The sequence below is a fragment of the Xenopus laevis genome, chromosome 1S (assembly GCF_017654675.1).
Source record: "Xenopus laevis strain J_2021 chromosome 1S, Xenopus_laevis_v10.1, whole genome shotgun sequence".
NCBI lineage: Eukaryota > Metazoa > Chordata > Amphibia > Anura > Pipidae > Xenopus > Xenopus laevis.
Genome location: NC_054372.1, coordinates 98,556,475 through 98,569,401, shown reverse-complemented (window position 1 = coordinate 98,569,401; position 12,927 = coordinate 98,556,475). Strand labels below are relative to the sequence as shown.

Here is a 12,927-nt window from a genome sequence, read left to right as displayed (position 1 = left end):
GAGAAAATGTTTAACAGGTGTTGGAACAGTTTTACCTGGATTATGTTGTGCACAAATAAGACACTCGTGTGTCTTTGGCTGCAATTGATGTGAATCCTGGAGCAAACCACAATTTTGAGACTGTGTCACACATCCTCCCTTTTGAATCATGGGAACGGGCGTGTGCAACAGCTGCCAAATATGGCAAGAGAGCATGTAGTGCAATGGGATGATCGTGAAGGTGCCAAACTGACCATCTTGTGTAGCTGTACATCCAGCTTTAAGCCATTGTTCCTTCTCCTCAGGCCAACTTCCTTACCGAAGGGCTGATAAAACAGCACTAGCGTTAACAGGTTGAGCAGGTTCTTTTACAACAAATGCTTTGAAAATCTTACCATGCAGAGCTGCTTGTTTAGCTGCTGCATGAGCATTTTCTTGTGGTATGGGGTCAGAAGATCCAGTATGTGCCTGATATTTAAAGGGGAAGTAAAGTATAAAATAGAATAAGGGTCGAATAAGGCTAGAAATGCTTTATTTTGTATACTAAACATAAACATGAACTTACTGCACCACAAGCCTAATAAAAAAATGATTTATACTTTCAAAGTTGGCCACAGGGGGTCACAATCTTGTAACTTTGTTAAACATCTTTGCAAGACCAAGACTGTGCACATGCTCACTGTGGTCTGGGCTGCTTAGGGATCGTCATAAATTATCAAAAGAGCACAAGTCAAATAATATCTGTCAGAAGCCGATACAGCAAAACTGATTAATAATCAGAATAGACAGACTGCACTAGGTCCTGTGTTGTCATGGAATCTTATGTGGATTTTATAGTTTTTGTATTGTTTAATACAAACTTTCTCCAAGTCTGCAGAACCATTGGCTGCAGCAAAATAATCCTCCAAATAGAATCACAGTATATCTGTTTAAATCTGACTCCATGATCTTTGTCCCTGCAGCTGGGGTTGGAAACAGTAAAGGGGTTGTAAAGCCAACATAAAATCCAATACAAATCTCTACACCGTCACGACTGCTCTACAGGGAAAAAAAAACTGCTTGAGTTCTGCATGGCTGGGAAGTAAGGTGGGTGCTCCCCCTGCTGTTCATAAGTATGATTGTTTCCCTGCAGAGCAGTTAGGGACCGTCTGACAATTTTTGCCTGCAGAGCAGTTAGGGACCGTCTGACAATTTCTATTAACAGCAGTAAATGAAAGGGGGAATTTCACTGCATAAAGTCAGGTTTCTTAAAAATACACATTTTTTAATTAAAGTATACTGGAGATAGGTTTCTTTTGTATTAAAAAAGTTAAAATTGTATTTTCTTTTTTTTTTTGCCATTACATGCCCTTTAATGACAGCTACCTTTGTGGGTTGCTGGTGAAAAATGGTACTGGAGCTGCCTCGCACCTTCAGTCGAAGTTCACGAGGGCAGACTCACTGCAGGGAGAGGCAGAATTACTTGCTGAGGAAAAGACTTTCTTAAGGCCTTGTCAGTCACGAGCTTAGTGACCTGGTTTATTGCAATTGTAACAAGTGAAGTTCTTGCCATTTACGCCATTGTTGCCACTTCTGTTATTTTTGTTGTCTGTTCTATTTGGTCTCATGTTGTTCCTATAATTGTTCCTGTTGTAGTTTGATTGGTGAGCTTGCTGAACTAACATTACTTGCTGGGTTTTGACTCATAGTGCTCAAAGCTTGTGGCAAGGGCAATTACTTCAAGTGTTTTGCACACAGCAAGAGCATTGATTGTTTGTGAATACTTTGTCTTTAAGGTTCTTTAGTCATCGTGACACAAATGCTGTAACGATTAAAACTTTTTGTCCTGGATCTGCAAGGGAAGCAGGTCCACCACAGGCAGTGACCTGATCTTTTAATCTGGCAGCAAATTGGATAACTGACTCTTGGGCACCTTATGATATTTTAAAAACTGTTTTACAAGAGGCTTCAGGGAAAATAGTTGTGGTTAAGTGGTTCCCTACTTCTGCAGGCCCGGCAGGATCAGTATCCCAAGTATTTTGGTGTTGGTAATCCCCTGGACCACAAACGTGTGGAAGTAATGCTAGCATGTTGCTACCATTCAGGTTGTGTAAGGCATGGACAAATACAAGTTCCTGCACAAATTAGTGAGGATTGCTGAGAGGATGAGGAACATCCTGAAAGATCCTTTTAAGTTCTGAAGCCTCCTCCTTCTTACTCTCTAGTTTCTGTAGTCTGTGATCCTAGGTGAAACTGTGGCTTTAGTAAGCAGATGGTTGCCAAGGACAATTAACCATCCGGTTGTCTCTAAAGTACTTTCTTGACCTTTCTTTTCCTCCTCTGCTGCTTCCTCCTCAGATTCTAGTTCTCCCCTACAATTAGTTGTCATTGGGTATATACCAGAGTAAGGTGATGGTGCTGTTGGAGCTGGTTCTGATGGATTGAGATGTCTGGTCTCAATTACCCAAGTTTGTAGGGCGAGTGCTTCCAATTTCTCTAAGTTTAGATATGTATTTGGAAGCTTTTAACCATATCCCATGATCCCAAGTACCCTTAAAAGGGATTTCCCATGGCTTGCTTCTCTTAAGCAAGTGCCACCTCAGCACTTAGGACACTATGTCCTTACCATAATTGCCTGCCATCACCTCTACCGATATGCGGTTGAAGGTCCCAGACCTTTGATAAACAGATTCTTTCCCTACTGGGTTGGAGGCTGCAAGGGAATCATGTTCTCTGTGAAGTCTCCCCAAGTTGCTGGTTCGGGGTGCTGCACCTAGACCAGAGAGGTGGAGCGGTGAGTGAACTGTTAACATCAAATGCGTACTGAACTGTGAAGTTGAATTTTAAGCGTCGGGTAGGTCCGGGCAGCTGCACCCACCCACTCACAGGGTGAGCGGCGTAAGATTTATGCCTGTTTATCTTAAAGGGCTTGTAATGTAGTAGGATTGGAGCTCTCCCTAATTGGTATATTGGATATTTTGCTAAGACAGGACAAAAATAAATAAGAACCATTTTAGTTGATCAATATATGGCATCGGCTGAGACAGCAGCAGTCATATTTATTTAGCTCCCCAAGGTAGACACAGGGCTGGATTTACATAGTGGGCACCCCTGGGCCCGCTGCCGGTCATTCCCCCGTCCCCCCCATTTTTTCGCGGGACATTTAAAAAACTATTGTATCTCCTGCGCATCCCCATTGTTTCTGAACCGATGTGATTGGGCAGCATGCCACCTTAGGCCCTGGTCTTTCCACAAATTTGGGCCTGTGTAGACCCCACATTGGTAAGATGTGAGCACCCCTGGCATAGGCCAAAAAAATAAAATATCAGTCAGGGTAGTCCTAAAAATGTTGCGATTAAAAAATGGTATAGAAAGTTTTTGTGGCTTAATTTAAAACAGGCATATGTTGTAGAGGGCACAGACACTGTGCAGTTATAGGAAGAGAAGGGCCACAGCTCTGAAGATCAGGAGAATTTTGCCGTCCGAGCCAGTTACAAAGTGGCTCTGCCTTTTGCCAGTGCGTCACAGATCTGATTACAGGATGATGAGGTTCCCTTCAATAATTGATTTGTGGGGCCGGCCTAGTAGGGAGGGAGACGGGCAGGCCCAGGCATCGGCAAGCCATTTGAGCGAGGCACGACCAACCTGTTGAGAAGAGAGAGAGAGAGAGAGTGTGTGTTTTCCGTCCCTCCCCTCTCTCGCCTGCTCTTGCAAGCTCCCCATTCATCTGCGCTGTGTGCTTGCAATGACAGCCCTCTTTTGTGTCAGGGTAATTTGTTTATCTACTGCGTGCAGCTCCCACTGCTTCCTCTTTTCTCTACTGCTTCCCTCCGGTCCTGTCTGCCTCTCCTTCTCTCTCTCTAAAATCTGCTTCTCATGCTAGAGGCCTATACATGGCAACTCGTATTGACTCTACCGCCTGCCTCACTGAGCACCCTGCTGAGCACCCTGCTGGCCCGCGGCTCATCTTGCTGCCACCCCTGATGCCGCTGCTGCCTTTTTGCCATAGTCTTCTCCAGCCTCTCGTCTGAAGCAGTGCCCAGCTTATGAAAGGTATTAACCCTGGCAGAGCCTTTTTTTTGGGGGGGGGGGTGATGGGGCAGGCAGGGGTTGCCACGCTTCCTACTTTTGGGGGGCGTTTAACCATCAAAGTGACTGAGCCCCTTCACTGGACTCCCTTCTCTTTCACACTTTTTGTTCTCGGGGCTTTCGCAGTTGATTTTCACTTTCTGGTCATGAGGAAGCCTCCATGATTCTGCATTATATTTTCAGGACAAAAAAGACATTGCTCAGGTTTTTCAAGTTCCACTGGCTATGTACATGTATACACATGCACACATATTCTACAGGGGTTTGTTTCAAGTTGTTTCCATGCAAGTTTCTTATAGATGTTTACCACTGATGCCAGATCTTCAGATATTGTTTAACTACAACTCCCTCGATGCCCTGATAGAAGGCTTTTAGAATATTTTAGCAACTGGCTGATCACTATTTGATATTCCTTTTGAGTTTTCAAGTTTGTCTGCTGACAAAACAAACGCCTTGTATTTTTACTCAATTTACCATTTTGGTAGACAGACATTTTTTATGGGGTGTTTACTAGCAGCCTCCCATGTAAATTAGTACTTATACGTTTGTTTGTGTAGCCTCTCTGATCTATAGATCTAATTTTCCCTGAAAAGAAACATGTAACTTCATGACTTTTTCTTAAATAGGCTTACTGGGGAAAACGAATGAGAATGAAACTGCCAGTATTTGTGCCAAAACTATGCTGGAAATAGTTTATAATACTTATTTTGTGACTTAATGTGTCCCTTTAAAGAAAAAGTGCAAATATAATGAAACAAAATGAGTGTGAATAGACTCTGCTACTTACTGTTCCTTTTTTTTTGGCTTTAATTCATCATAGTGTATTCCCTACGTCTACACTTGCAGAAGCTCTGTCATATATAGAATTAAAATATGTATGGTTCATCTTCACATGCAAGTAAACTATATTTAGAATGTTTGTGTACTTAAATGGAATCCCTTTAACTTTATAGGTAGCATTATTTATCCACGTAAGCTAGCAACTTTTTAATGAAAATGGAGATAAAAATATAAATGTACAGCTGTATGTAATACTGAATTGAAACTTTGCCCAAGCTTTTAAAAACATGATTGCAAGTTAGAAATGGGTGGAGTAATTAAGTTCTGCTTTTTAACAGCTTAGTAAAACTTGCTGACAAACACACCCATTACACTTTGTTTCTTATGCCTGACTTCCCATGCTTCATATCTGTAATACAAAATCTTGCCTTGGTTGTTGGTATTGATATATAATTGATACATAGTTTGAATAACAACAGTTAGTGTGTTGCAAATCCAAAAGAAAGTAATTGTGGTAATCACAAAGGCAAATGTGCAGATCAAGGAAGTGTGCTCTGATTTGGTTGTGCTTAAGGTTGATAAGGCCTTGGTTTCATAGGCGACGTTAAGGGTGGAGCATGTATGTTCATGACATGCCACAAGCTCTGTTTTTTTTTTTTTTTATCTTCTCTTCCGCCTTCAGTGTGCTGGCTAGACACAGTCAGGTCTCAGCAGGTATTAACCTAGTGTAGCTGAGATACTTGTAAAGTGTTAATTCAAGTTGTTTAGTCTTCACACTGCCTGCAAAGAACCAAAACATTTGGGAATTTTCGAGGAGTTTTTGCTGCATCTGAATTGCTTATGTTACACAAATATAACACACTTGTGACTGTCCCTGTAGACTACATGACTGTACTTCATAGGCCAGTGGAAGGAAGTGGATTGTGGCAATCTAGGCATGTATTAAATGTTGCCTGTAAAAGTCTTTAAATGTTTAGAATTTTCTGTCTTAAAGAGACCTATGCTAAGCTTCTGTCATAATTAGTTAGCTACAATGAATTTTTGTACGTGGCAAAGCAAGGGGGAAAAACCTGTTTCCTGCATACATAATCTGCTTCATAAAAGATTTGTTACATTTCAAGGAAAATACATTTATAAAAGATTGCAGATATTTTGAGGGGAATGTTTAGTTCTCTAAATATGTTTGCAGCGTGTGTAACACATTTTATGTCTTTCTATCTTCAGATAAGTCATGCAAAGGGAAGCAATACACTTATTGTTTACAGCTGTTTACTGTGTACTTACTGCAGACTGGGAGCTAGTGAATGCAAATGCCTTTGAGTGGCATACTTTTCAGTTGTTTCATTTATTTGTGTATTCATTCGAAGTAAACACACTTTTGGTTTATTAATCAGTAAATTATGTACTCACCAGTGTGTTTAAAATAATTCTAGTTGTATTATTTAGGTTACAGTACCTATTTACTTTCATTTATTTGTCATCAATTTAATGTTGATTAAAATATTACTTTGTATTGCATCTGGTGAGCTATTTGCATTGCAGAGATAAATCGATATAAAACTGAAAGCTGTTGAATATATATATATATATATATATATATATATATATATATATATATATATATATATATATATATATATATATATTTTTATTTTTATTTTTTATTTTTCACTTAAAACCTCACACATGATGCACACAATGCATTCTCTTTCTGCGGATATCTTGCACCCTGTGTTTGTATTAATAGCCATGAATTAAATTTTTATGTCACCGTGCACACAGGCTAGATTTTGGGTAGAAAATGCACATATGTGTGGCCTTTTAATACCTACAACGGCCAGCTTCAGCATTTTCTCTGCTGGTGGAGAAAATGCATTGTGTGATATTAGCCATAGACTTAAAATGAAAGCTCTTATACATATGACTAGATCCTGGTATCCATTACCCTATTGCTTCAAATGTTCATATAGTCTATGGGTGTTGCAATGCTGCATGGTTCAAAATTTGCTCAGTCCAGTAACCCACATCAGTGGATCAGAGCATTTATTGTTCAAGACCAGTGTCTTATGGGTGTGTAGTGCCCAAAGAGTATGGAGTGGGCTTTGGTCAGAGGGACCCACCATGTCTTTTCCTGGTATCCCAGCCCAGAAGACAGCGATTTTAAATAGTAGCAATTTCAAAAATAAGTGTGTACACATCAAAAAGAACCAGTGGTGTGGAGGCTCACTGCACACATGGTGACACTGTACTTGCAGAGACACGCCTGAGCTTAGCGGAGTGTGTCGGCTTGTGTGAAATTTCAACCAAGAAATTCAGATCTGCCCATGTGTACATTGGGCAGGCTTGCCTCTGCATTACTGACAGACTTGAGCTTGCAAAAATTACATTCCTGGCATGCTTAGTAAAGACGTTTTTGGCCAACTAACTTGACAGTCAAAGAAGGGGACCACCTCCGTAAACTAAAGGGGCAGGGCTTCAGATTTTTGCTTGTGTGAAATTGGTTAGACTGAACACTGAGAGTGAAGTATGTGATTTTGGTGGATAGATAGCAATTTTTTTTATACAAAGGTTTTAAATCGTAACATTGCTGTGCTTGTGTCTTCTGTGCTTACTTTCATTGTAAAGTATTGGAAATCCTAAACACAAGTCAAAGCACTTGGCATGATGTCTTGCGTTGACTCCTACAACAAATGTTCCCTCTAATTCCCACTGTGGGAAAAAAACTTTGTGCACACATTTTACACTGCAAATTTTTAAAAACTGTATGCTCAGGTCAGAATAAATGCAAAATTTTGTGTTTTCACACAAAATTCTTTGCTTGCAACACAATTTGTTGTGTGTGCTGGCTTCAACATCTTTGTTTACTTAGAGCAGTGATCCCCAACCAGTAGCTTGTGAGCAACATGTTGCTCTCCAACCCCTTGGATGTTGCTTCCAGTGGGCTCAAAGCAGGTCTTATTTTTGAATTCCAGGCTTGGAGGCTAGTTTTGGTTGCATAAAAACCAAGTGCGCTGCCAAACATAGCCTTAATGGAGGTTGACAAACCACATAGGGGCTACTAAATGACTAATCACAGCCCTGATTTCGCAGCCAGGAACATTTTTCATGCATATGTTGCTCCCCAACTCCTTTTTCTTCTGCTCGCGAGTTCAAAAGTCAGGGGACCCCTGATGTAGAGGGTATATTGCCTACAACCCTTTTGCGATTTGGACAAGTCTCTTGTTCTCTGGGTCTTTTGTGCCAGTTTAAGTTTGGCTGTGTCACTGATCACTTCTATCTAGGTTGGCAGCCAGCTGGCAATTTTATGGGCTCAAAATCACCCTTTCTGACTGATATAAAATCTGGCACCTGTAAGATATTGTTTGCAATGCAGAACAGTATGCAACTCCTGCATTGGAACATGGATGTGGTCTATGGTTGCAATGTTGGCCCATTGACTGGACAATTTGATTTTCCCTCTACTGTATGTTGTCCACCAAATTGGGCAAGGGTGTTCTTGTAACCTTGCCATTTGATTGGATATAACTTTTGCACGCCTTGAAGGGATGATCAGTATACATTTTTTAGATTTAAAGAAAACATGTGAAGCTAAAATTTTCATTGAGACCTTTTGGCCAGAGCGTTTTCAGTTTCCATATCCAAAAGGCCTCAGGTCTTAATAAAGACCTTTTATTATCTTTTCCTGCATCTTTGTTTACCACCTCGAGAATCTTAGTTGACAAATGTTGTGTTTTACTTCGAAAAAATGTTTGGCCAATAAGGTCTCTCTTTTTTGAACCTCTCTTTGTTTCTTTTTTTCAGCCAATCTCACTACCTTCCTCTTTCACTTCTGGTTTGAAATTTCTTATAACACTTTTGTGTTCATTTAGCGTTGTCTTAAATGCCCTGGATGTCTGCCCCACATAACAGAGTCCAAATGGGCACTTCAATAGGTAAACCACTCCCTCTCAATTTGATGTCATACCCAGTAACATAAAAACATTTTTTTAAAAAAATTTGTTTGTACATAACGAAAAAAGAACCCACCAAGACACATTTAACTTTAAATTTGCAGTCTTTATTAAGAAATAACTTACTGATACTACGCATGCGCTCCTCTTCAGAAAAGGCGACAGGGCAATGATCCATCGTGCGGCGCTCGATTTCTCCTCCCTGGCTATCTCCTGCAATTGTAAGCAGTATTTGGTTTCCCCTTTAGTTCTCTTGGTCTTACTCTGGAAACAATGTAGCCAAAACCAGTTCTTCTCCAGCACTTTTAATAAGCTGGCTTCTGGTACCTTGTTTCAGGAGTCAGAGCCAGGAGTTCAAAGAATATAATTGCCAGACAGATATTGCTTGGGGCAATATACCCCCTTGTTTAAAATAGCGCCCCTCTTCTTTCATCATCTAAAACATAGGAAAGTTGTATGTAAAGGAAATCTCTCCCAAAATGGTGTTTTCCCTCAACAAATTTCAGAAATGCAAAGAGTCTGTACTTTCACAGACTGCTCTCTCTCACTGTCAAATAGATGTGTCAAGCCTCAAAATATTTAACAGTGAGTTACAAAAAACCTGGCTTATAGCCTAGCAGCTCGTTGTAAATATTTTCAAAGTTGATTGCATTAGGTGATTTTTTTTTTCAACTTGGGCTTATGCCATCAGTTGCACAATGTCCTTTTGAGATACCCTTTGGGTATGTCTTGCCCTAAATTTAGTAAATTTTAGTCTTCTGCCCAGCAGTGATGGGGGTTGTTTTAGAAAGGGACATTTGACACCAAACAGAAAACAACTCTAAAGCAGGATTGTGTTTTATTGGCTTTGCTAATTTTTCAAACCGGTCTTCTTGAGTCCAGAGACCCCTCTGTTTGCCTGCAAGCCAAAATATGCAGCTTCTACTCTTGACTAGAATTTTCCTTTTATTACTTTTTTATGCATTAGCAAATCAAGAATTTTGTCGCTTGAGAGGCTTTCTTATGTTTAATTATTTGAATTTAGCTTTTGTGTTTTCTTAAGATTCTTAAGAATCTATTTCATTTTACCATGTTTTGCCTATTTTGAAAATGCTAGGGTAATTTAAAAGTAAAATAAATGCCTTTATAGTTCTATCTGAAAAAAACTGAAGCAGCTATAAAGGTTGCTACAAAATAGGCCATTTTTATATAGGAGGATGTTTTAGCTTATGCTTCTGTGCTGCACCAGAGTTCATCATTGCTTTACTGGCACTTTCAGATTGAAAAATGTATATGCATTTGCACGCAGTCAAGTGTTTTCTGTATACATCCATCTTGTTACATATCAAGAGTGAGTTTATTGTCATTTCATCCATATACGTTTGTACAGTACACAGTGAAACAAAGCAACGTTCCTCTAGGACCATGGTGCTACACAACACAACATAGATGTATAATAATAAATAATAATAATAAAGAGTAATAATAAATAGATGTACCGGACAACAGACAAGAAGTGCAAAAATATGCAACTCCTGCAAGACAGGTCAGCACAGTGCAGAGACAGGACAAGACAGTGCACATCAGCAGATGTAATATGTTAAGTAAATAATGCTAAACGTCAGACATGATGGGTGTATCATTGTGACACGACAGTAGCAAGAACATGATAATGACACAGTAGGGCTTATTTATTAACACTGGGCAAATTTGCCCATGGGCAGTTACCCATAGCAACCAATCAGTGATTGGCTTTTTAAAGCAGTGAATGCAGCAATTTGGTTGTTATGGGTTACTGCCCATGGGCAAATTTGTCCAGTATTGATAAATTACCCCCACTGACTCACTGATGAACACAGTTATAGAAAAAATCATTGTTTGTGTGTGTAATATTGTTTATTAACAGTGAAAATGTGATCAGAACCACACACATGTATTTATATGCATGTTGAATGGGGTAAGCTCCCCAACTGCATATAAATGTGAGTGTGTTAGGCTCTGTTCAAATTTTCACTGTACTGCAAGGACCTAATCGGCCAAACGGAAAGCCTGCAGAACCCACGCAGTTCATGGTTTGACTGGTGTGCTGTTAATCAACTGCATTAAAATATTGCTGATTAAACCAGTTACCTTTGTTTCTGAGAGTTAATTAAGTTTTTTTTCCAGATATTGATCCCACTAGATTATGCAAATGAGGTATAACTGGTAGCTCTGTTGAGAGAGTATGGTAGCTTGCACAAAGTATTTCTATAAATATTTTAATACCTATGTGGATAAAAATGATCTTGCCCAAAATGGATTAGAAATTTTCATTTGAAGTTGAAAATACTTCTGATGGAAAATCCCATATTTCAATCCCACATGAGTTGAGAACAATTTTGTCCCAATAACTAGTATGTGTATGAAAAATTAAAATCCCTCACTGCACGAGTGCAAGTGGGAAAAAAAGTTAATTTCTCAGATTTTTGCAAAATGTTATACTGGTTTAGAAAAAATCATGGTAGGGCTTTCAGTGCAGAAGTCTGCTATTAACTGATGCATTTTGAAAAAAACATGTTTTCCCATGACAGTATCCCTTTAATGGAGAATTCAACCTGTGGGCAAAAAAACCCGTACCCCCACCCCACGTAGACCCCCCCCCCCCTCCCTTCTCCCCCCAGGCTAACTACCCCCCCCCCCAGGGAAATGCCTCATACTCCATACTTACCCTTCGTCGCAGATTCTTTAAAGAAGTTCCACGCATCCATCTTCCGCATCCTCTGTAAGCTGACCACAGGTTGATTTCTCCTTTAACTGTTCTATACTGTTCTACTAAGCAACAGTATAGCAGCACCCATATATACATATATGCATTGGATGATTTGTGATATCTTCAACTTGTGTGACACATATAAGAAGAATCTTCCTAGAATTCTTTCCTGGTTTAATTTGTACTGTAAAGGGGCAGTGTAACTTGAAAATAAGTATGCTGTAGACTGGTATTCTGAGACATTTTACTGTTGGATTTTATTTTTTGTTTTGAACTATTTACTGAACGTGAAAGCTGCAGAACAGAATGTTAAGGGCAAAGACACGTAGTAGATTTTGAAATGAATTGAAACAGCTGATCGCCAACTGAACGCAAATGTCCTGCAACTCGATGCAGTGACTTGTGCACTAACCTGGCCTGCTTAGTCACCTTAGCAGCATCTCACTGCAATGACTGTGTGTCTTCACCCGAAACAGGTATCTGATTGCCAGGTCCACACTTATCACGCCAACCAGAAGATTTCACTGTAGAAATCTAGCTGTTCATGGATAGTATTTTATATTTTTGAAAGAGTAGAGGCACGGCAGAAAAGCAAATGCTACAAGCATCAGTATGAAAACCAAATGGACATCCAGTGACTCATATTACCTTTAATTAGTGCATGGGACAACTCACTTTTTTTAAGCGATCCCTTTTTATCACTCCATCAAGATAATTATTCCAAAAACACGTGAGATGCACCAATAAATGGTCATTTGCATTCAACAGAGGATTTCTATACTGACTTATGTGAATTTTGCACAATGTGGATAGTAAGCGTGCAGAAACCTGTAGATGAAGGACTAATGTATTACCACTACAGCACATTACTCTTTTTATAGAAAAACAAACTGCTCAAAACCCTCAAGTTGTCTAAAAAAATAATTTCAAGACGAGCCTGCAAACTACACTTTACATATAACTGGCAGAATTTAAGGTCAAGTTAAAAGAGCCTAGTCCTGCCTGCTAAACAGCACATCGAACAATTCAGATCAACCCTGTAAAACTAATTGGGCAATGCTAGAATTCACAGAGGCAGTACAAATGGCTTTGAACTGGTGCTACATTTCTGATCCACACTTTGTTGTTACAGCTGTAGTGAAATCACTCTTCAACAATTAGAAAAAAAAGCTGTATATGATCTGCATTGTTTTGTGTTACTCTTTTTTTATTAGCTGTAGGTGGATGGTGTCTCTTAGACCTGTTGTAAATGATCAAATGCCAAATCTTTGGCAGTTTGTTTTAACACTTTTTTTTGTTACAGGTACATTTGTGGACATTCCTATCCATGTATGGATGTATGTATGTATGTATACATATATGTTTGTCCATATATTGCAATATATTTAAGCTGGCCAACTACGTCAAAGTCATCCCATATCT

The 12,927-nt window shown here is 39.5% G+C and overlaps 1 protein-coding gene across 5 annotated transcripts in view; it reads left to right on the top strand.

The window, feature by feature from the left end:
- Window positions 1-12,927, top strand: part of ptbp3.S (polypyrimidine tract binding protein 3 S homeolog) — a 95,944-nt gene that overhangs the window by 37,033 nt on the left and 45,984 nt on the right. Inside the window, exon 1 of one of the 5 annotated variants that reach the window (XM_018239966.2) lies at window positions 3,238-4,011. The exons of 3 other annotated variants lie outside the window; for them this stretch is intronic. In XM_018239966.2, the coding sequence (XP_018095455.1) occupies window positions 4,005-4,011 (7 nt within the window). In that variant the 5' untranslated portion in view covers window positions 3,238-4,004. Of the gene's footprint in view, window positions 1-3,237; window positions 4,012-12,927 lie in introns of those variants that run through there. One more of the 5 variants, XM_018239963.2, reaches the window with a different exon arrangement.